The sequence below is a fragment of the Symphalangus syndactylus genome, chromosome 7, assembly GCF_028878055.3.
Source record: "Symphalangus syndactylus isolate Jambi chromosome 7, NHGRI_mSymSyn1-v2.1_pri, whole genome shotgun sequence".
Classification (NCBI taxonomy): Eukaryota; Metazoa; Chordata; class Mammalia; order Primates; family Hylobatidae; genus Symphalangus; species Symphalangus syndactylus.
In genome coordinates, this window is record NC_072429.2 from 51,233,330 (window position 1) to 51,257,781 (window position 24,452).

Here is a 24,452-nt window from a genome sequence, read left to right on the forward strand (position 1 = left end):
GGTGGTGGGCGCCTGTAATCCCAGCTACTTAGGAGGCTGAGGCAGGAGAATGGCATGAACCTGGGAGGCGGAGCTTGTAGTGAGCCGAGGTAGCGCCACTGCACTCCGGCCTAGGCGAAAGAGCGAGACTCCTTCTCAAAAAAAAAAAAAAAAAATGTTTTTTCATAAACCAAAACACAATGGTTATAAATATATACAAGCACTAGGGTTAGACAGAAAAAAGAAGGAAAAACCCATTTCAAGGTAAATATTTGTTACTTAGAGATACTTTTAGTTAAGTTTCTGAACTCAGTTAGAAGCCATTTTCTCACACATTTTCAACACTGTATTTACAAGTACTCCACGATAAAGATGAAATATTACATGGTACCTAAAATCATTATAAATACCTTGGAATTTGGACAGTTTAAATAAACTAAACTTGTTTGTGTGTGTGAAGTATGAATAATAAAGCTTTTACATGATTTGTAAGGATCATTACTATTGTCACAAATAGATACTTTTTTTTGCTAGCTAACATGATTAGAAAATGGGATGTTCTGGTAAATAAATTCTGATTTGATTTGTTTTTCCATATCCACTGCTTTAGTTTCTTCCAGTAAGTAAACACTTAATTTTGTTACAAAATATTTCAAGCATGTAAAAAAACAAGAGAAACCAGTAAACTGCAACTGAGATACAGTCACGTGTTAATATTTTGCCATATTTGCTTTAGTTCATTTTTTAAAAGAAAAACAGCTTTATTAAAATAGCCACATATCACACAATTCACCCATTTAAAGTGTGTGATTCAATGTTGTTAACATATTCACAGAAAGAACACTTCCATCATTGATTTGTGATTTTTAAAGGATTAGAAATATAATTTTCTACAATATTTACCTTAGAAGAAAACAAAAACAAAAAAAAGAAATATAATTAAATGTGTAAAGAAGCCTAAGGTAAACTTCTAACATTAAAAACAAATAAACATAATTTATATTTGTTGGATTATTCAAAAGAGTCTTGCAGTATCTAACAATCACAGTTAAAAATACCCAACTATCAAGGCATGATTATCAGATATTTCCAGCTGGCTGGAAGCTGAAATGACAGTTTTTATTCTACTTTTCTTATTTTAAATTTATATATGCAATCTGTAATTCATATTTGCATTTTATACACGATTATATAAATGACAATGAGATATATTTCTTACCTCTGGTGTCCCACAAAATGTGGTAGTGGTGTCAGAAATAGCAATTCCTTCTTTACAAAGCCCAAAATCTGTTAAGACAACATGTCCCTGACAAATACAGGGGCAGTAAGATAAAACAATGCATAAATATGAATTGACAATTTTTCAGTAAGTTTTTTTTTTTTTTTTGGACAGAGTCTTACTCTGTCGCCCAGGATGGAGTGCAGTGGTGTGATCTCGGCTCACTGCAACCTCTGCCTCCTGGGCTCAAGCGATTCTCATGCCTCAGTCTCCTGAGTAGCTGGGACCACAGGCGCGTGCCACCTGGCTAATTTTTGCATTTTTAGTAGAGATAGTGTTTCGCCATGTTGCCCAGGCGTGCCACCTCAAGTGATCCACCCACCTTGGCCTCCCAAAGTGCTGAGATTACAGGCGTGAGCCACCACACCTGGCCAATAAATTAACAATTTTAAAACTCCTTTTATTTTGACATAATTATAGATCCACATGAAATTGCAAAATAGTATACAGAGGAAATTGTCATTGGTACAATACTATTAACCAGACTGTCAACCTTATTCAGTTTTCACTTTTTACATGCATGCTTTGTGTGTGTGTGTAGCTCTATGCAATACAGATGTATAGATTCATGTAACAACCACCAAAGGAACTTCCCTAATGCTACCTTTATCCTTGCACTCTCTATCCCCTTGGACCCTGTCAACCACTAATCTGTTCTCCATCCCTACAGTTTTGTCATTTTGAGAATGTTATATAAATAAAATAACGCAGTACAGAATCTCTGAGACTTTTTTTGTACTAAGCATAAAAGCAACAACAAAAATTGAGAACTAGTAGATTTTTAAAAGAGAATACTTACTACTGAATCCAAAAGAATATTTTCTGGTTTCAAGTCTCTATCAAATTAAAAGGAAGGAAAAGCAAAACTGAATACAAACCGAAATAAAATATTGTTATATACAATTTTTACAAGTATATTTTAAAATCGTACCTGTATACTATTTTGATGGAGTGTAAGTAACCCAATGCACTAGCAATCTCAGCAGCGTAAAACCTAGCTCTGTGCTCAGGAAAGGACCGTTCTCTTTGTAAGTGGAAAAAAAGCTGTCAAAATGGTTGTGGGGGTTGGGGGAGAGAGAATGTTAGGATCATTCACACATAGCATTAAACAAATATATTCGGTAAATACAAAGGTAGGAATTGTTCTTTGTTACTTTGAATGTCAGCTAAAAATGTAACAAGGCACAGAACTGTGACTCCCCTTCATCCATGTCCCCACCTAACAATCATTCTCTCTCTTCAACCACGTGTCTTTGTTTACCCTTGCTAATGTCACTCATCTCCCATTTACTACTCAATGCAAAAATGTTCTCACCCTTCCAGGCAACTGTCCTGGAAAAGATTATTGATGAAGATCAATGATCTTGATATTGCCATGTAATTATCTTACAGGGCCTTTCTGGACTATGTTTTCCATTTGAAAAAAACAAACACTATTCAGAAATTAAAAACTAGAGCCCAGCAGAACAAATATAACCCATATGAATATATATATATATATATATATATATCCATACATATAATTTACTTGAGCCAAATACTGTTTTTCAAAAAATCTGAATTAGTTGATAACATTAAAAATTGGGAATTTGGGGGTAAAAATTCACGGTTTTAGTTTCTTTTTTAAAAAAAGATAAGCTCTGGACCATTAGGCCTACACTTCACAGCAGCAGCAACCGGCTGCAGCTAAACAGCAGTTGGACTTTCTAGTTCATTTCTTATACTTCCTAATTTTTAATTTATTTCTTATAACCTGGCCTTTAACTAAGGTTATTGCCTGGGGGAAGTTTCCACTGGGTCCCTTGGCTTCTAAGACAAAAATCTCTCCTTGAGTCTTGGTGAATTCCATCTCTGCTCCTTTCTGGCCTCAGAAAATGCAGGGATGACAGGGTTTCTGCCCTTGGTCCATGTGTTATTTTTTCTCCAAATACCCTTCCCAGGTAACTTTATCCATTCTGTTGGTTTTAACCACCACCTCAGTGTTGATGTTTCCTATGTGGACATTAGCCAACGATTTTGACTCAGGAAATCAGAAGCTGAGGCTCAGAGAGGCTTGCTCATCTGCCAAGTGTCATAAAACTTATTTGTTTTTATTCTACTTTGCTCTAAAAAAGATACGAAGTAGTATACAAAACTAAGTATTCATATATCAAAGTTAAAATTTCTAAGTATGAACACTGGGGGAAAATAAGAGTAATAATGTATGGAAACCACACTCCTTTCTCCTCATCTTTAACCCTTGTCTACCTATTACCCACTCAACTTCTCCACACACCCACCCTGGCATTCTATTGTATTTTATTCTCCTTTTTTCATTATCTCGCATCTTTCAGATGACAAGCCTACCTCTTTCAATCTTTGCCAGTGAGCAGTCACTGTACAAAAAGGTCTCAGAAGCAAAGCCCTAAAAGAGCACGAAGAAACCACATATAAAGCAGGGAGCTCGCAGTGGGATCTCACCTGCACTTAGACGCTTCACATGAACCTTTCAAAGACACAAGGTGGCACTTAAGAATGGGCTCTGCAGTCGAGATATCTAGGTTAAATCCAGGGTCTGACACTTACTAGAACACTGTAACACTGAGACACTTATTTAACCTCTCTCAACCTCAATTTTCTTATTTATAAATAAGAAAATTTAAGCCAGGTACGGTCGCTCACGCCTGTAATCCCAGCACTTTGGGAGGCCGAGGCGGGTGGATCATGTCAGGAGTTTGAGACCATCCTGGCCAACATGGCAAAACCCTGTCTCTACTAAAAATACAAAAATTAGCTGGGCGTCATGGCACGTGCCTGTAATCCCAGCTACTCAGGAGGCTGAGGCAGGAGAATCGCTTGAACCAGGGAGTTGGAGGTTGCAGTGAGCTGAGATCGCACCACTGCACTCCAGCCTGGTGACAGAGAGAGACTCCGTCTCAATAAATAAATAAGAAAGAAAGAAAGAACGAAAATTTCATGGCATTTAATATTAATGCCATGGCAAATTAAATGGGCATAATAGTGTTTTCCAAAAGAGTTGTGATTTACTGACATAATGCATGTAAAATAATTGCAAAGTGCCAAGCCTCAATAAATTCTCTTTATCTGTCAGCACTCGGGCACACACAAAATTAAACGACAACCTTCAAGGTGAAAACAATGTGGGGTCACCTGTATCAATGAATCAGGATGCCTGAGAGATGCATAATCTTGCCTCTACACTGAAGAGTCTTAAGGGATTTTTTTGTTTGTTTGTTTGACACAGGGTCTTGTTCTGTCACCCAGGCTGGAGTACAGTGATGTGATCATGGCTCACTGTAGCCACGACCTCCTGGGCTTAAACAATCCTCCTACCTCAGCCTCCTGAGTAGCTGGGACTACGGAGGCATGTCACCATGCCCAGCTAATTTTTGTTATTTTTTTGTAGAGATGGGGTTTCGCCATGTTGCCCAGGCTGGTCTTGAACTCCTGGGCTCCAGTGATCCACCCACCTCGGCCTCCCAAATTGCTGGGATCATAGGTGTTGAACCACCACACCTGGCCTTAAGGGACTTTTGTGACAGATGCAGAAAGGTGAATAATCATTCTTTTTACAATCTTCCCCCAAAATGATCTAGGTGTGTCTGACCATCTTTTGGTTTTGCAGAATATTAACTAATTTTCCTTACAGTTCCTTTATTCTACAGTTAAATGCTGAGTCATTTTCCGCTCTGAGATTGGGGAATGAAAGATCCCTTTGTAAAGATATGACAATACCTATTATTAAAAAAAATTTTTAGACATTCACAGGTCAAAGACCAAACAAATTAGAAAGGTGTGAGGGTTGAGAGGTCAGCTGCCTAGATCCTGGAATCAGGCTGCCTCAGTTCAATCCCTGCCTCTGATCCTAACCACATTACTTTTATAAGCTACCCAGCTTCTCTGTGCCTCAGTCTTATTATAGATTGTTGTGAAGGTACAATTATATGTACAAAGAGCCAGAGTGATGGATACTAAGTAATACTCAATGGAAGTTAGTTATTATTGTAATTATTATAATAGCAGCATTTCCCAAAGTGTATTTCAATATCCATCTGAATCAGTTTTGCGTAATACTTAAGAGATTGGTTGAAACAAAAAAGGAGACTGCATGGTTTTAAAAAATTCTCTTAAGATATTCGATTTGAGGAGGTTGAGGCTGTAGTGAGCTGTGACCACTGCACTCCAGCCTGGGTGACAGAGTGAGACGCTGTCTCAAAAAAAAAAAAAAAAAAAAGATATCCTGACTTTGTTTAAGGCAGAATTTCTCAAAGTCCTTAACATGCTGAGGCATACTGTGAATCACCAAGAAATGGATATAACATAAAACATTTCCAAAACAGACCTTATCATAAAGCCTTTTTTTTTTTTTTTTAAAGAGATGGGGTCCCATTCTGTTACCCAGGCTGCAGTGCAATCATAGCTTACTGTAGCCTCAAACTCCCAGGCTCAAGTGATCCTCCTGCCTCAGCCTCCTGAGTAGCTGAGACTAAAGGTGCGAGCCACTGAGCCACGCTACCACCACAGAGCCCCTTATTAGAGGATTATCTCATCTGATTAATAATTTGCACATCTTGGAATATGAGAAGCTGGAGTAATATTTGTATGTAACTGTTGAGATAATTGCCTAAATTACAAATCACATTTTATTCTAATATTCTTGCTATATAGTTTAGTGACAAACCTGTCCATGAAGCCAGCAGCTTCATATCAAGGTTCTTTTATGAACCTTCTCAACTATACCATATGCTTACAAGCTCTGTGTTACAATTCTCCACATCCTGTATTCAGCCAGTACCTTGAATATTATTGCTATAAAAAGCTACTGATTTTATATTGTCCTTCTAAACCTTACAAGAAAAACTTTGACTTTATGCTATTTTTCTAACTATTAATATTAGAAAACTCATTATAAAACTCACCTCCCCTCCATTAACAAAATCCAGAACAAAATAAAGCTTTTCAGTTGTTTGGAAGGAATAATGCAATCCAACCAAAAATGGATGTTTCACATTTTTCAAGAGCACATTACGTTCAGCCATAATATGTTTTTGCTAGAAAAAAGGCAAAAGATCAATTGTATTATACACTAGAAAACAACTCTCTTAATTGAGAAAATGGGCTTGAGAGAAACAACAGGTATTTTATTTTACCTCTTTTCTGTTGAGAACTATTTTTTTCTGTAACACTTTGACAGCATAAAATTTTCCATCCAGTTTCCGTTTTGCAAGAAGAACCTGTTAAACATTAGTGTATACTATTAGAAATTTCAAATTTTGATAGAAATAATTCACTTGTCAATACATCAATACTTCTTAAATTTTGTAAAAAGAAAGTCCATAAGGGACCTAGATCATGTTTTTGTTTTAAAAATCAAGTAGTCAGGCACCATTTCTTTGTCACTTAATGTGTTGATATTTGAGATTTTTTAACTAAATTTAAGTGCCCAAATCTACACTGCTTGAGAACTTTATGTGTGTATGCATGCATGTGCTCCAGCCCTGAATCCTGGAAGTCTCCTGTACTTCCAGGAGAAAATACTGCCTGTAGAAAATATTGTTATAAACTTCATGGCTATATTAACAAGGATAAGGAAATGTTTTTTAGGTAATCAAAATGTACTGTTTCATGCTGAGATTTTTCTTAACAGGTTTTAAATTCAGAAGAGTTCAGAAGAAAAAGGGCCATGGATTTCTATAGTGGGCTGGGTCGCATGCAGAGGCTTTAAAGAATCTGAAGAAATCTAGAGTATCTTGCAGTGGTGCAATTTTCACTCACTTGCAGCCTCGACCTCCCTAAGGCTCAGGTGATCATCCTGTCTCAGTCTTCCAAATAGCTGGGACTACAGACGTGTGTCACCATACCTGGCTAATTTTTGAATTTTTTATACAGATGGGGTTTCGTCATGTTATCCAGGCTGGTCTCAAACTCCTGGGCTCAAGTGATCCACCTGCCTCGACCTCACAAAGTGCTGGGATAACCGGCGTAAGCCACCGCACCTGGCCTTCTTCTGTTTTATTGCACTTTGTTGGTTTCTTTTTTTTTTTTTTTTTTTTGAGACGGAGTCTCACTCTGTTGCCCAGGCTGGAGTGCAGTGGCGTGATCTCAGCTCACTGCAAGCTCTGCCTTCCAGGTTCACGCCATTCTCCTGCCTCAGCCTCCCGAGTAGCTGGGACTACAGGTGCCCACCACCACACAGGGCTAATTTATTTTTTTTTGTATTTTTAGTAGAGACAGGGTTTCACCGTGTTAGCCAGGATGGTCTCGATCTCCTGACCTCGTGATCCACCCGTCTGGGCCTCCCAAAGTGCTGAGATTACAGGTGTGCCCTTTGTTGGTTTCTAATCATTTTGCAAGATTTTAATTTTTTTATTAAACATAGCATACATATAGAAAAACTCATCATTACAGCTCAATAAATTGTTACAAAGTGAATACACCTATGTAACCAGTATGCAGTTCAAAAAAAAAAACCTGCCAGTAGCCTAAAGCCTCTCTTTTGCTAAATCCGTCACGACTCACCCTTCTCCTTCTCAAAGGTAACTACCACCATGTCAACTTGAAATAACACAGAAAACTTTTGCCCTATTTTGAATTTCATGTAATTAGAATCACATGGATAAGGCTGTCTGTCTCAATTCTTTCACTCTAAATTACATGAAATATTCATTAACATTGTGGCATACAGCATAGTTCTCATATTTTGTTATGCAGAATATTCCATTATATGACACATTACAATGTATCTACTTTCTTGCTGATAGATTAGATTTATGAATAATGATGCTATAAACATTCCTGTATATACCTTTCCTAGTGGATATTAATTTCTGTTGGATATGTAAACTAGGGAGTAGAACCAGTGTGTCATAGGTAACGTGTATATTCAGCTTCAAGAATTAACACCAATTTTCAACAGCATAAAAAAACACCTGGCTGGGTGTGGTGGCTCACGCCTGTAATCCCAGCACTTTGGGAGGCTGAGGTGGGCGGATCACCTGAGGTCGGGAGTTCGAGACTAGCCTGACCAACATGGAAAAATCCTGTCTCTACTAAAAATACAAAATTAGCAGGGCGTGGTGGCATGTGCCTGTAATCCCAACTACTGGGGAGGCTGAGGCAGTAGAATCGCTTGAACCCAGGAGGCAGAGGTTGCAGTGAGCCGAGATTGTGCCACCGCACTCCAGCCTGGGCAACAAGAGCGAAACTCCGTCTCAAAAAAAATTCTAAACAGAATACCACAAAATATTATTGGGAAAAATTAAAGATGAGCTACATTAACAAAGTAGTAATACACGATGGTCACGGATTTGACAACACAATATTGTAAAGATGATAATTCTTCCCAAATTGATCTACAGACTCAATGCCATCCCAATCAAATTCAAATAGAATTTTTGCAGAAATTGATATGCTGATTCTGAAATTTATTTATATTGATATGCAAAGGGCTAAGAATAGTCTCTTGAAGAAGGGAGGACTTAATTCTGTTGGATATCAAGCTACAGGTGTCACGACAATGTGGTACTGGCATCAGGATAAACAGGCCAATGAACAGAAAATGAACAGAAATGCAATCTAGAAACAGAAACACAAAACTTAAAATCTAAAAAGAGGGTGGGCGCAGTGGCTCATGCCTGTAATCCCAGCACTTTGGGAGGCTGAGGCAAGAAGATCACTTGAGGTCAGGAGTTCAAGACCAGCCTGGCCAACGTGGTAAAACCCCATCCCCACTAAAAATACAAAATTAGCCAGACATGGTGGCATGTGCCTGAAATCCCAGCTACTCTGAAGGCTGAGGCAGGAGAATTGCTTGAAGCTGGGATGCAGAGGTTGCAGTGAGCGGAGATCGCGCCATTGCACTCTGCACTCCAGGCTGGGCAACAGAGTGAGGCTCTGTCTCAAAAAAAAAAAAAAAATTCTAAAAGCAGATCTGTGAAGGTATAAATAGTGAATACAAGACAAAGGTGGCCCTGGAGATCAGGTGGCCCATCAGATGGCAAAAAAAAAAAACAGTTTTCATAAACTGTATAAGATCAGCTGGTTATCCACATGGAAAAAAATGAACTGTGATGCTATGCCTCACATTATATGCAAGAACCAAATCCTGATAAGACTCTAGATCTAAACATGAAGTTTCCAAAAGATAATGACTTTTTTTTTTGAGATGGGGTCTTGCTGTGTTGCCCAGGCTGGTCTTGGACTCCTGAACTCAAGCGATCTTCCTGCCTCAGGTTCCCAAGTAGCTGGGATTACAGGTATGTGCCACAATGCTTTTGTTTTTAATGACAGATAATGCTTTTGTTCTTAATGACAACTATCTCAAGCATTCCAATAGAATTTTGGAGATTTTGAGAGCAGGATTCATTTCTAACTTCCTATTGCTTATACTAGCACAATACTCAGCATGTGGCAGGTGGATAATATATATTTGCTGAGTGAATAAACATACATGGGTTTAATCGCATAGCCACAGTTTCTAGTGTCAAGGAAACCCAGAAACAAACTAGTTACCAAAAGCTACAAATATAGCAAAATATGATTAAACACATACATATTCCATTTTTACTAAAGACTGAAGTACACTGCAAAAAAGCACTTAAATATATTCAATGATTCTGATAACTTCATCTATGATGCTTTCCTGTTAACCCTGGCCTTAAGTGATTCTCCTTCCTTGGTATGGCTATACTGTCAAGTTACATGATTCATCTGACGCCATAAGAAAATAAGCAGGGTCTTTACACATTCGTTCCTTCTCAAACTGTTATTTACACAGCTGCTCATTTTTGTCTTTCCAGCTTTGGCTTAAATAGCGTGTCTTCTGTGGAGCTATGTAAATGGGAATCTTCCCTCAGCTGCCTATTGTCCTTTGTCATTTCACCCTATTCTTCATTTCCTGCACTGCTATTATTATTTGTACTTATTTACTTGACTGAATATTTTAAATTGACTATTCCCCCCACCATAGATTGTAAGCACCACAAAGGTAGTGACCATGTCAATTTCCGTAATTTTCTAACCAGGGCCCAGAAGGGTATCTGGCACATAGTAGGTGTTCAACAAATACTTTCTGAATAAGTGAACTTTATTACAGAATTTGAGTAGATGCCTTTTCTCCCTAATTATTGTTAGTATTTTGAGGGTGAGGAAAGTATCTTAATTCCATATCCTGCAAATCAAAAAGTCCTGTGGCTCACACACATAAAGCATAAATTCCTTAAGTACTCATTTACTGAATGAGAAAATAAAAACACTTTAGGCTGGAGATGGTGGCTCACATCTGTAATCCCAGCACTTTGGGAGGCCAAGGTGGGAGGACCACTTGAGGAAAGAAATTTGAGACCAGCCTGGGTAAGACAGCAAGGCCCTGTCTACAAAAGAGTGAAAAAATTAGCCGGGCGTGCTGGTGTGTGCCTATAGTCCCAGCTACTCGGGAGGCTGAGGTGGGAGGATGGCTTGAGCCCAGGAGTTCAAGTGTGCTATGACTGCACCACTACACTCCAGCCTGGACAACAGAGTGAGAACCTGTCTCAAACCCAAAACCAAAACCAAATAAAAACCTCACAAAACACTCTTACCTTGCCAAAGCTGCCTTTTCCAATAACTTTTAGGAAATCAAAGTCAGTTGGTTTGGCACTGAAATAAATTAACAGTAAGAATTAGCCTCCTAGAAATTGGAAAGATTAACTTTTAAACATTTCTTAGCACTTCCCTCTTTAAAAAATAAATGTTAGGCACAAAACACTTCAGCCTATTAACTCTAGCTTCCCTGCTGAGTATTTCATCTTTCATGCAGAGTAGGTAATATGAATAGTAATAATATCTATTTTCTGATCAGATAAAACATTTCATAACTTTATTTAAGCCTCATTAAATTCTGCTTAAGAGGAACTTCAATAATACTCTCTTTGGGAGAAAAGGATATATGCATATCCTATATGTAGAGTTTTGAACTTGAAATAGCTTCTATCTAAACCAATTTTATTAATCATGGTCCAATGTTGTTGAGGAAATTAAATAACTATATAAATAAGTGATACATTCTAAGGACTATATAGCATGTGGTAATTCTGAAAATGAAGCTGCTAGTTGGATCACCTAGTAGAGACACTAAGAATAATTTCTGATGGAGAAAAAAGTCATTACAGTGTTTCATATAAACCACTTATTGTACATTAAAGATAAAATACTTCTCAGCTTATTCTCATGAATGGTAATATAGGAAAGCCAGGAAGAGAAAAGCAAGAGGGAATACTAAGACTGCCCTTTTATTTGTTAACTTAACCTATCAGGTAAAAACAGCATTGGCTGTTATGTAGACAAAAACACATGGCAGCAGAAAGGGGAGCTTAAGCAGCCAAAACAGCCGTTTCCTCCAACATGGTCTGAATTCAAGTTGTACGGGAAGAGGGGAATAAATCCATTTAGATTTGAAATTTGCTTAATTATCAAAAAAATAGGTAATTCAAACATGAGAGTAAAACCAGAACTAGGTTAAATAATGACAGGTAAAGATTAGTGACATAAAACACTTAACTATATTTACATGTTTTTCTTCTTCAAAAACCTGCTCTTTGGACTATTTTCTTCTTTTAAGATATGCAGAGGTACTGAAATAACTTTGTAAACAAATCTAACAGTGAAAAGCATGCAGGTCCCTCAAACACAGTAAATAGGCGAGCTGAGGCCATACTCCAAGCCTCACTGTTAACTGCTGGGGATGAACCTTAACTTAAAGCAAATTTCCATTTTTGGCCAGGCACAGTGGCTCATGCCTGTAATCCCAGCACTTTGGGAGACTGAGGCAAGCAGATCACCTGAGATCAGGAGTTCAAGACCAGCCTGCCCTACATGGTGAAACCCTGTCTCTACAAAAATTAGCCGGGCATGATGGTGGCTGCCTGTAATCCCAGGTACTCAGAAGGCTGAGGAGGGAGAACCTGGGAAGCAGAGGCTGTGGTGAGTAGAGATCGCACCACTGGACTCCAGCCTAGGCGACAGAGCGAGACTCTGTCTCAAAAAAAAAAAAAAAAAATCCATTTTTTGTGCTGCCATTTTTGTTCAATGCTATGAACAACAGAAAAGAATGCTTAAAACCAAACTTCCAGTTAGCATCGTTATTTATTTGCTCTCCTTTGAAGCAAAAACTCTTCAAGTAAGTTTTGTAAACTCGTTGTCTCTACCTGCTGTCCTCTCCTCTAGTTCTCTTGTGAACCCTTTCTGATCAGGGTCTTATACCAACCACCACACCATTGAAACTGCTCATTAAAAGTCACCAACGACTTTATGAAATCCAGTGGTCAATTTTCAGTCTTCATCTTACTTGCCCTATCAGCCACATTAACAGAGTTAATTACTCCCTCCTCTTTCAGGCACTCTTCCCCTGACTTCAGGAAACCATATTCCTGGCTTTTCTCTTATCTTACTGTCTCTTTCTCAGTCTCTGTTAGCAGTTCTTTCCTGATCTCATAATGCTGAAGTGTACCAGGACGCAGTCCTTGGACCACTTCTCCCATCCACCTATATCATTCTCCAAGTAGAGCAAAAGGGTAGGGAAAGCCTAGAATAAAAAAACACTTCAGAGTAAATATAATATACCCGTGAGGATAATTACAAGTAAGGGCAGCAAGACCACATTCCTCCTCCAACCCATGGCAGACATTACTAATCAATTAGTCTGGGAATATGGGGAGAAACTCGGTAAACAAAGTTTAATAGCCTTTAATATGCTAATGTCCATTATGACTCCTCTGGAACAAGTTGGCTAACAACAGGGGTGCACCAATCACACCAAACACCAGCAGAATGTCAATTAGGCCTGCAAGGGTGCTTTTTTTCAGAGGACCTATAGGACTTATAGTCCCTTGGGAAATATGGTCTACTGATTTTAGACACACACACACACACACACACACACCCCACCCACCCACCCAGAAAAGTGACAATGACAAAATAGCAGAACCCAATTAACAATTTGTGGATTAAAAATTCCTCAGGGCTCTCCTAAAGCAGTGAAAAGCTGGAGCAGTAAATTAGTGAAGCATATGACAGCACTGTATTCACTGTAACTATGGTTATATTTCAAAGGCCTACAGTTAAATTAGTGTAATTATACGTATCTGCATAAGCTCAAAAAAGATCTCCCTAAAATCCAGTTAAAAAATTGTTTGAAGCAAATTAAACATACTGAGGATTTCCAGACGGTCCCAGGTTGATGTTCTGTGAGGTAGAGTGTAGCTGTGAAGGTGGGGAAAGAAAAACAACATTCTTATTGGAGCTTCAAAAATTAATTAATGTTTTGAAATAAAATATTTATAACTGTACCACAAATATTTGGTTTGTTGCCATGTTAAAGAAACCCAAAGTCCTGATTCTCAGTAAGGGTACAGACTTACTTGGAAATACACATAGACAAAAACATAATCATTTTTCTCATGGTAATTTTCAAGAACTGTTGTAAGAAAAAGGGTAAGCCAGAAATCAACCTCTAAGTTGGCAAATAAATGAAATAAACTGAGGAAATCTCCTTGGAGGAGGTGGGTATTGAAACCGCAGTTTAAGAGGGATCACTTTTTAAAAAACTGGTTAAAAATGGCTTTTTGTTTTTCAAGTTTTCAAACAGTTTATCAAAGACAGAAATGATAGGATGATGACAATGATGATTGCAAATGCTGGGTTTTCAGTTTTAATTTGATGGTAGGTAAATACAGACAAAGCAAACATAGACAGCAGTGTTCTTCTTTTCTTTTTTTTTTTTGAGACGGAGTCTCGCTCTGTCGCCCAGGCTGGAGTGCTGTGGCGCTATCTCGGCTCACTGCAAGCTCCGCCTCCTGGGTTCACGTCATTCTCCTGTCTCAGCCTCCCCAATAGCTGGGACTACAGACGCTCACCACCACACCCGGCTAATTGTTTTGTATTTTTAGTAGAGACAGGGTTTCACCGTGTTAGCCAGGATGGTCTCCATCTCCTGACTTCGTGATCTGCCTGCCTTAGCCTCCCAAAGTGCTGGGATTACAGGCGTGAGCCACCACGCTCGGCCTTTTCTTTCTAATTCTAGCACTGTGGTAGCGCCAACATTTTATATAGGCTTTTCTCTTTGCAGCAGTTAACACAGTAAGCTTAAGCCCTGGTATTAATTTAGAAGCAAATCTTTATTTACCTAGCATGCTATAGAGAAATTTAAGTAATAAAAGATTCTAGTTCATTAATAATTAGCTATAATTTTAACTCAAAAATCCCAGATTAATCTAGTAATCCTATCAGTGAGCATTTTTTGTAAAAGCCAAGTGTAAGTAAATTCTGCTTCACATAAATGAACTTTAAAACCTCTTTATACATTCAGATAATTAAATCAGTTATAAATGTTTCAAATATGTATACTTTTACTAGTGTTCTATATAATTATACTTCATATAAGCTATAAATATAAAAAAGCTTTTAAAAACTTCTCTATCAGAACCAATACATTTTTTTTTTTTTGAGATGGAGTTTCACTCTTGTTGCCCAGGCTGGATGGAGTGCAGTGGCATGATCTTGGCTCACTGCAACCTCCACCTCCTCGTTTCAAACGATTCTCCTGCCTCAGCCTCCCGAATAGCTGGGATTACAGGCATATGCCACCATGCCTGGTTAATTTTTGTATTTTTAGTACATATAGGGTTTTGCCATGTTGACCAGGCTGGTCTTGAACTCCTGACCTCAAGTGATCCACCCACCTCAGCCTCCCAAAGTGGTGGGATCACAGGCGTGAGCCACCGCGCCTGGCCAAGAAAATTTTATCTTACCAAACTTCTTATTATAGACATAGGTAGTATTTATTTTTACTTAAATTCATTTCAAATTTATAATATCTAGAATATAAACTATTTTCTAAAATAAAGGGCAAATTATCTCATCCTTCAAAAGTTCTTAAGAAGTTTCTGAACGGGAGTGGTGGCTCACGGCTGTAATCCCAGCACTTTGGGAGGTGGAGGCGAGTGGATCATCTGAGGTCAGGAGTTTGAGATCAGCGTGGCCAACATGGTGAAACCCCATCTCTACTAAAAATACAAAAATTAGCTGGGCGTGGTGATGGGCACCTGTAATCTCAGCTATTCGAAAGGCTGAGGCAGGAGAATCCCTTGAACCCATGAGGTAGAGGTTGCAGTGAGCTGAGATAGCGGCACTGCACTCCACCATGGGTGACAGAATGAGACTGTCTCAAAAAATAATAAAATAAAGAAGTTTCTCATGAAAAAACAACATTGGCACCAGCGTTGTAGTTACAATTCAAATTTATTTCCTATTGTTATACATAAAAAATTCATTAAATGAGATTAGTCCTGTTGTGACAGTTTTAATGTAAGAGTTGCCTTTAATGTTTAAATATTACAGTGTTCCTTTCTACTAAGTAACTGCTACAAAATAATCAAAACAAATCAATAATAAAAGCGGAATAAAAAATAAATATTTCAGTGTTCCTTAGACTCTTAAAATGTAATTCAAACTGAGTTGTAATTTCAATACACTTCTTCTTTTAATGAATGTGCAGATAACTGGTTTAATTTTCCATTCAATAAATTTTTCTTATAAAGATGAAGGAAGGCCAGGCGTGGTGGCTCACGCCTGTAATCCCAGCACTTTAGGAGGCTGAGGCGGGTGGATCACGAGGTCAGGAGTTCGAGACCAGCCTGGCCAACATGGTGAAACCCCGTCTCTACTAAAAATACAAAAATTATCTTGGCGTGGTGGTGTGCGCCTGCAGTCCCAGCTACTTGGGAGGCTGAGGCAGGAGAATCGCTTGAAACCAGGAGGAGGAGGTTGCAGTGAGCCGAGATTGAGCCACTGCACTCCAGCATGGGCAACAGAGAGGCTCCATCTCAAAAAAAAAAAAAAAAAAAGATGAAGGAAGAGGATTAAATATAGTGCAGATTAAACAACATGAACAACTTGTCCCCTTAAGTATGTTAATATGTTAAGATGTAATTAGATTTTATTATTTAGGCAAGTATTTCCCTAATGGATCACATTTCTGAAATGATGAAAATTATTAGGATATATAATTAGACAATTGTACTTACTATTTTTGAAGACAATATCTAGTCACTAAATTGAGGGTGAGGTATAATTTATTAACAGAATGAATACTAATTGAGATCATTTAAGTTTCTTGACTTCCCTTGGCCTCTATTTTTCTCTGTGTAAATAAGGGAGTAGGTCCAGATGCCCTCTAAAATATTCCAGCTAGGAACTTCACTTAGTTATTCACTTAAAAGTCCTTAATAGGTCAGGCGTGGTGGCTCATGCCTGTAATCCCAGCACTTTGGGAGGCCGAAGCAGGTGGATCACGAGGTCAGGAGATGGAGACCATCCTGGCTAATACAGTGAAACCCCGTCTCTACTAAAAAATACAAAAAATTAGCCGGGCGTGGTGGTGGGTGCCTGTAGTCCCAGCTCCTCGGGAGGCTGAGGCAGGAGAATGGCATGAACGCGGGAGGCAGAGCTTGCAGTGAGCCAAGATCATGCCACTGCACTCCAGCCTGGGCGAAACAGCGAGACTCTGTCTCAAAAAAAAAAAGTCCTTAATAAGTAGTTACAATTACACAACAAAGTATGGCTTTTTCCTTTTTTAAAAGAGATTCTTTTTATCAGTATTTTAAAACCTCAAGGGATTCTAGTGGAAGTTTCAGACGTTATGGATGAAAAAAGAAAAAAGAAACAAAACTCAGATTTAAAGCCAACAGCGGCAGAACCCAGAAATCTCTCAGCTTGGTTCTGTCTTCAAGTTGTCTGCAGCTGTCTTCCACTGCAAGGCAAGATAGTCTTCAAATAACCTAAACCTACCTAGTCTCACATGAGTAAGCAAGCAAAACATGGAAAATCATGGTTACATAGATTTTATTTTATTTATTTACTTATTTATTTTTGAGACAGAGTCTCGCTCTGTCGCCCAGTCTGGAGTGCAGTGGCGCAATCTCGGCTCACTGCAAGCTCCGCCTCCCGGGTTCACGCCATTCTCCTGCCTCAGCCTCTCCGAGTAGCTGGGACTACAGGCGCCCGCCACCACGCCCAGCTAATTTTTTGTATTTTTAGTAGAGACGGGGTTTCACCGTGGTCTCGATCTCCTGACCTCGTGATCCGCCCGCCTCGGCCTCCCAAAGTGCTGGGATTACAAGCGTGAGCCACCGCGCCCAGTCTGGTTACATAGATTTTAAAAACATTACTTGAAATCATTCATTTTTCAATTAAAAATACTAATAGTTGGAAAATGTTGAAAGTATTAGGAAAAAGGTTTTTTAAAATCCATAACCTTGCCAATATATAATTTTGCAAATATTTACACTACTTTCATATAGTATTTGCATATCTTTTTTAAAAACTGACTGTAAATCATAGTGTGAATATGCATGTTTTAAATACTGATTTCACTTGATATGTCAAAGCTTAACATCTGATCTTGAAAAATAATTTAAAATGTATAACATATATAGACAAACACTAAGTGATTGGTCAATATTTAGGTTGAGTCTAATATTGTTTTTAACAGATCATACTGAAATGAACATCTTTTGCTTTTTTGTGTGGATTATTCCATTTCCGTCAATTCCTGATGTGAATATTTTTATATTTGATATGTACTGCTGAATTGCTTTCCAAAAGAGTTGCATAAAATTATGATACCAATGATGACCAAGGGTGCTCGTTTTACCTTACTGTTACCAGTTCTGCAATATTTTATTTACTGTACATTTTTGTTAATTTGGTAGAGCAATAAAAATCTCTCTAAGATTTTCATTTGCTAATAGCATCAACGTTGAACATTTTCCTCTATGTTTTTTACTAAGAGTATTCCTTCATGCCCCATTTCCTTTTATCTACTACGATGTTAAGTATCATTCTTTTCAAAAACCCATTTGTATGGGCTTTTCACACAGACGTTATTTCTTCTTATGCCTTATTTGTTACAAATGTTTTCCCAGTTTGTTGTTTCTCTTTTGACCAGCTACAGAGATTTTTTTTTAAAAGCTTTTCACACTGTCCTAGGAGCAACCATGTCACAGATGTAAAAGTTACATTTGTTCTCTTAACTGAGAATCTTCTTGGGGTATCGGAGAAGGAAAATTACTACTTTCCAGTAGTCACAAAAAAGGAATATGTCTTGTTTCAAAATGAAGGTTTTAGCCCTAAGACAGTAATATTCCAATGTACCATATTATCTTTTAAATCACAAAAACAGAACCATAACAAAATTAAAAGGCATTATAAAGAAAAACTGTATTTCAACCCATCATCTCTGATTTTCATGTATATATTTAATAATAGTTGTTTAAAACTTTGAATTATGTAGATATATTTATATAACATTTATAATAATTTAATTGCTACATAGTAATACTTACAGTTAAATTATTACAATTTACTTCTCCCACCTAACTTTCTAAGGTAAATGTTGAAAACATCTTCATAATAAGGCACAAGCTTATTTTACTTATTGCTATCACAATCTAGTTTAAAAAACAACACTGGCCAGGCGCAGTGGCTCACACTTGTAATCCCAGCACTTTGGGAGGCCGAGGCAGGAGGATCACGAGGTCAGGAGTTCGAGACCAGCCTGGCAAATATGGTGAAACTCCATCTCTACTAAAAATACAAAAATTAGCTGGGCAGGCTGGGCGCGGTGGCTCACGCTTGTAATACCAGCACTTTGGGAGGCCAAGGCGGGCAGATCACGAGGTCAGGAGATCGAGACCACAGTGAAACCCCGTCTCTACTAAAAATACAAAAAAATTAGCCGGGCGTGGTGGCGGGCACCTGTAGTCCCAGCTACTTGGAGAGGCTGAGGCAGGAGAATGGCATGAACCCGGGGGGCAGAGCTTGCAGTGAGCCGAGATTGTGCCACTGCACTCCAGCCTGGGTGACAGAGCGAGACTCCGTCTCAAAAAAAAAAAAAAAAAAAAAATTAGCCGGGTGTGGTGGCAGGTGCCTGTAGTCCCAGCTACTAGGGAGGCTGAGGCAGGAGAATCACTTGAACCCGGGAGGCACACGTTGCAGTGAGCCGAGATCACGCCACTGACTCTGGCCTACGCAACAGTGCGAGACTCTATCTCAAAAAAATAAACAAACAAACAAAAAAAAACAAGGCTACCCTATTCTCTGTTAGGAACACATATTAATTATGTACATATATCACAGAAATAAAAGTTAGTTGATGCCAACTGGCATGTATGTATTGACTGTTCTGTATATAAAATCCTGACAATGCAGAGTAAGTGGGATGTAATGTGGTCGAGAAGGCCTCTTCTGTTGGCCAAAATTCAAAATAGTTTCAAGGGTGGCAATAATGATAAAATAAGATGTGAAGAAAGCAGAATATAAAACTGTATACACTGCATAATTAAAATTAAGTAATTTTAAAACCCTATACATTAGAGAAGATTGGAAAGAAAATCACCAGGATGTTAAAAATTTTTAGGTGTGGGTGCAATAATATGGATAATACTTTTCTTTTTACCTACTATTTTCAAATTTGTCTGAATAACCTATATTACTTTTTAGTATAAAAAGTACTCATTCTATAGGTTTTATAAGAAATAGTGATCTGTGGCCTGGGCACAGTGGCTCATGCCTGTAATCCCAGCATTCTGAGAGGCCAAGGCAGGTGGATCATTTGAGGTCAGGAGTTCGAAACCAGCCTGACCAACATGGTGAAATCCCATCTCTACTAAAAAATGCAAAAATTAGCCGGGCATGGTGGCAGGCGCCTGTAATCCCAGCTACTGGGGAGGCTGAGGCAGGAGAATCGCTTGAACATGGGAGGTGGAGGCTGCAGTGAGCTGAGATTGTGCCACTGCACTCCAGCCTGGGTGACAGAGTGAGACTCCATCTCAAAAGCAAAAAGAAATAGTGATCTGTAAGAGGTATATGCATTTGTTTTTATGTGTTCTACACAGTTGAAACTCTACTATGGAAGAAATTACTTCATTTGAAGTAAGTGTCCCAAAGCCGCTAATTTCACCTTTGGGGAATAGTATTTTTTCTATTAAGAAAGGCAATTCCTCTTACTACCTTCTGAGAACTTCTTTCATCCTCATCTTCAGATGGATCTGACTGGTGTTTTGGACTGTCCATTTGAAGGAATGCTCTGACATCTGGACTAAAAACAAAAATTAACTTTATTATAACTTCAAAAACATTTCTACAGCCTTTCTCCCTTTTAAAATGAAAATCAAAATAGAAATAACTATATTAGCATTTACAGTAAGAAAGTCAAACAGAATCCATTAATATTCATTATTATAAATGTAATAAGCAAATTAATTTTTTTTAAATAGAGAAACCAATAGACAAATGGGCAAACATATAAACAGGTAGTTCATGGAAAAGAAAACCCAAATGGCAAGCAAATTTGTGAAGATGTCTAACTTCACTAATAATCAGAGAAATACAAGTTAAAATGATAATGAGATATCACGTTATGTCCATTATCTGGCAAAAGTTAGAAAGACAGATAATACCAAAAGTTGGTAAAAAAAAAAAAAAAAAAAATAGGGAAAGAGAAATGTTCAAATATTGTTGGTGACAATTCAGAATGAAGCAACTTTTCTAAAAAGCAATCTGGCAATACTTGGTAAAACTGTGTATGCATTTTCCCTGGGCCCAGAAATTCTAATTTTGGGGGTAAACCATAGAAAAAATTATGTGCAGCTGGCCGGGCGCGGTGGCTCACGCCTGTAATCCCAGCACTTTGGGAGGCAGAGGCAGGCGGATCACGAGGTCAGGAGGTCGAGACCATCCTGGCTAACACGGTAAAACCCCATCTCCACTAAAAAAAAAAAAAAAAAAAAAAAAAAATTAGCCGGGTGTGGTGGTGGGCACCTGTAGTCCCAGCTACTGGGGAGGCTGAGGCAGGAGAATGGCGTGAAGCCGGGAGGCGGAGCTTGCAGTGAGCCGAGATCACGCCACTGCACTCCAGCCTGGGTGACAGAGTGAGACTGCGTCTCAAAAAAAAAAAAAAAAAATTATGTGCAGGTCCACAGAAAGGCATGTAACTATAATGTTCACTGCAGCATTTTCTGTAACAGTAAGTTAAAAGCATAATAGGCATTTACCACCAGGGAAATGAGTAAGTCAACTATGCTAACTGCCTACAGGGCATACCAGTCAACAGCCAGAAGCAAGAAACTATAGCACAGTATCATTTATATATATATTAAATACTCATAGGCACAAAGCATCAGTCTGTTTACCAAAGATACACAGATATATAAGGACATATATCAAACACATTGAAGTGGGTATCATCAAGGGGGATGAGGAAATGGCTATGAAGATGAAGGATGAACAGAAAAAAATGGACTAAAATTAGAGATGGCCCACAGATGGACTCATGACGACTGTGGGGAATAATTAAATCTCCATACCTGGAACCCTCTCCCCAATCTGTCCTTAATTATTTAATCAAATAATATACATTATTTCCAGGAAACTCAAAAGATGAAAAATTATTTTTAAAAAGAGGAGGCTCTAGCCAGGAGTGGTGGCTCATGCCTGTAATCCCAATGCTCTGTGAGGCTGAAGCAGAAGGATAATTTGAGGCCAGGAGTTAGATACCAGCCTGGGCAACATAGCAAGACTCTGTCTCCACAAAAAATAAAAATAAAAAAACCCAGGCATGATGGTGTGCACCTGTCATCCTAGCTACTCAGAAGGCTGAGGCAGGGGAATCACTCGAGCCCAGGAGGCTGAGGCTGCAGTGAACCAAGATTGTACCCCTGCATTCTAGCATAGGTGACAAAGCAAGAACTTGTCTCTAAAAATAAATAAACAAAATAGGAAAAAAATAAAAATAAAAGGCGTTGGGCTTGTGTAAATGTAAAATGGTACACCCACTGTGGAAAACAGTTTGGCAATTCCTTGAAAAGTTAAACACGGAGTTACCTTAAGACCCAGCAATTCCAAACCTAGGCAAAGACCCAAGAGAAATAAAAACATATGTCCACATAAAAACTCATACATGATTTCTCATAGCAGCATTATTCATAACAGACAAAAAGTGGAAATATCCCAAATGTCCACCAATAGATGAATGGATAAACAAAATGTGGTGTTATCCATACAATGGGATATTAGCCATAAAAAGGAACGAAGAGCACTAACACATGCTATAACGTGAATGAACCTCATAAATACTATGCTAAATGAACAAAGGCAAAAAAAAAAGTCACCTACTATATAATTTCATTTTAATAGGCAAATCTCTACAGACAGAAAGTAGAATAGCGGTTGCCAAGGGTTGGGGGAGGAGATAATTTGGAGGTAAAGTTTCTTTTTTAAGGGGATGAAAATGTTAGATTAGCTTTGGGGTGGTAGAATTAGTAATGATAGTTGTAATGCATCATGAATACACTAAAAACTATTGGGCTGGGTGCAGTGGCTCACACCTGTAATCCCAGCACTTTGGGAGGCTGAGGCGGGCAGATCACGAGGTAAGGAGTTCAAGACCTGCCTGGCCAACATAGTGAAATCCTGTCTCTACTAAAAATACAAAAATTAGCCGGATGTGGTGGCACGCACCTGTAGTCCCAGCTACTCAGGAGGCTGAGGCAGGAGAATCTCTTGAACCCAGGAGGCCGAGGCTGCAGTGAGCCAAGACGGCGCCATTGCACTCCAGCCTGGGTGACAGAGCAAAACTCTATCTCAAAAAAAAAAAAAACCAAAACAACAACAACAAAAAACTACTGAATTGTACACTTTAGAATAATTTAAGTGGTGAATTTTTAACTTAACAAAAAGGTTTATAAAATGTAGGGGTGGCGATTTTCAATCTTACCACATAGAAGCAACCACTGTTAACATTTTGGCATATTTTATTTCAGTCTTTTTCTCTGTACATTTAGGATCACAATATATTTAAATTTTCACTTTAAAACTACATCATAAACATTTCCCCATCTTGTTAAAAACTTCATAAACAAATCACTTTTGATAGATATATGATATATAACATGAATGTACTAAAAATTACTCAATGATTCTTCCACTTGAGGGTATGACTTCCAACTTTTCATTACCATAAACAATGCTGTAGTTGACAGTCTTTGTGCATAGTATTAGAACTCCACGACTTTCAGAACAGATTTTTAAAAATAAAATTACTCATCTGAATTATAAACCATTTTACAGTATTAAACAAATACAGTTTGTAAGACTGATTTCCAGAGCAGCTGTACCAATTTATACTCTTCTAGCAGTATATGAACATCCTGAAGACTCTCAGGCTTGCTTAGCATTAAATGTTACATTTTATATTAACATCTTGGATAATTTGATGTGAAAAATTGTATTTTAAAGAGGAAGTACTCAGTATCGCTTTCAGTAATAAGTGAAATGCAAAATTAAAGCAATAGTAAGATACCATTACCCACTCACCAGAATGGCTAAAATGGAAGACTAACAATACTAAGTGTTAATGAGGTAAGCAACGTGATTTCACATGCTGATGGAAAGTATACAACTGGTAAATCACTTTGCAAAACTATTTTGCATTATCCACTAAAGTTAAACACATACATATACCCTACAACCCACAAGTTGTACTCCAAGATGTATCAGAAATGTTGGCACATGTGCACCAAAGGTATGCTAATGGCAGTATTATTTATAATAGTCAGAAAATAGAAATATTAGTATCTGAAATGCCCATCAACAGTAGAATGAATCAACTGTGGTATACTCACACAATGGAACATTATACAGCAATGGAAATGAACAAACTATAGTTATATGAGACAACATGGATGACTCTCACACTGCTGGGAAATAAGCCAGACAGATAACACATATTGTATGATTCCATTTATATAAAGTTCAAAAACAGGGCACACACTAATCTATTTTGTTAAAAGTCACGCTGGTAGTTACCTTTGGGAAGGAAGAAAGAAACAGAGATTGAAAGAAGTTGTGTAAGAGATCTCAGGGGTGTTCATAATATTTTCTTTTTTGGCCTAAGGGGATGATATAATTCAGTTATGTTTATTTCTCATACTTTATTGAGCTGTACAGTCCTGATCTGGGCACTTTTCTCTGTTATAATGAAATAAAATTAAAATAAGGTATTTCTGTTTCCATTTCATTTCTTAAATACATAAGGAAATGTTTAGTTTCTCTGACAATAAGCCATTTCTGTGTCCTTCTTTGTGAACCATTCAATGTGCTT

At 38.1% G+C, this 24,452-nt stretch overlaps 1 protein-coding gene across 12 annotated transcripts in view; it reads right to left on the reverse strand.

The window, feature by feature from the left end:
* SGK3 (serum/glucocorticoid regulated kinase family member 3) overlaps window positions 1-24,452 on the reverse strand; it is a 150,698-nt gene that overhangs the window by 20,257 nt on the left and 105,989 nt on the right. For 9 of the 12 annotated variants that reach the window (XM_055286187.2, XM_063643253.1, XM_055286188.2 and 6 more), the window contains 8 exons: window positions 20,303-20,390; window positions 13,446-13,495; window positions 10,837-10,894; window positions 6,409-6,492; window positions 6,178-6,309; window positions 2,190-2,302; window positions 2,058-2,094; window positions 1,199-1,285 (listed from right to left, as the gene is read on the reverse strand). In XM_055286187.2, the coding sequence (XP_055142162.1) occupies window positions 1,199-1,285; window positions 2,058-2,094; window positions 2,190-2,302; window positions 6,178-6,309; window positions 6,409-6,492; window positions 10,837-10,894; window positions 13,446-13,495; window positions 20,303-20,390 (649 nt within the window). The remainder of the gene's footprint in view (window positions 1-1,198; window positions 1,286-2,057; window positions 2,095-2,189; window positions 2,303-6,177; window positions 6,310-6,408; window positions 6,493-10,836; window positions 10,895-13,445; window positions 13,496-20,302; window positions 20,391-24,452) is intronic. The other 3 variants (XM_063643255.1, XM_063643256.1, XM_063643257.1) reach the window with 2 other exon arrangements.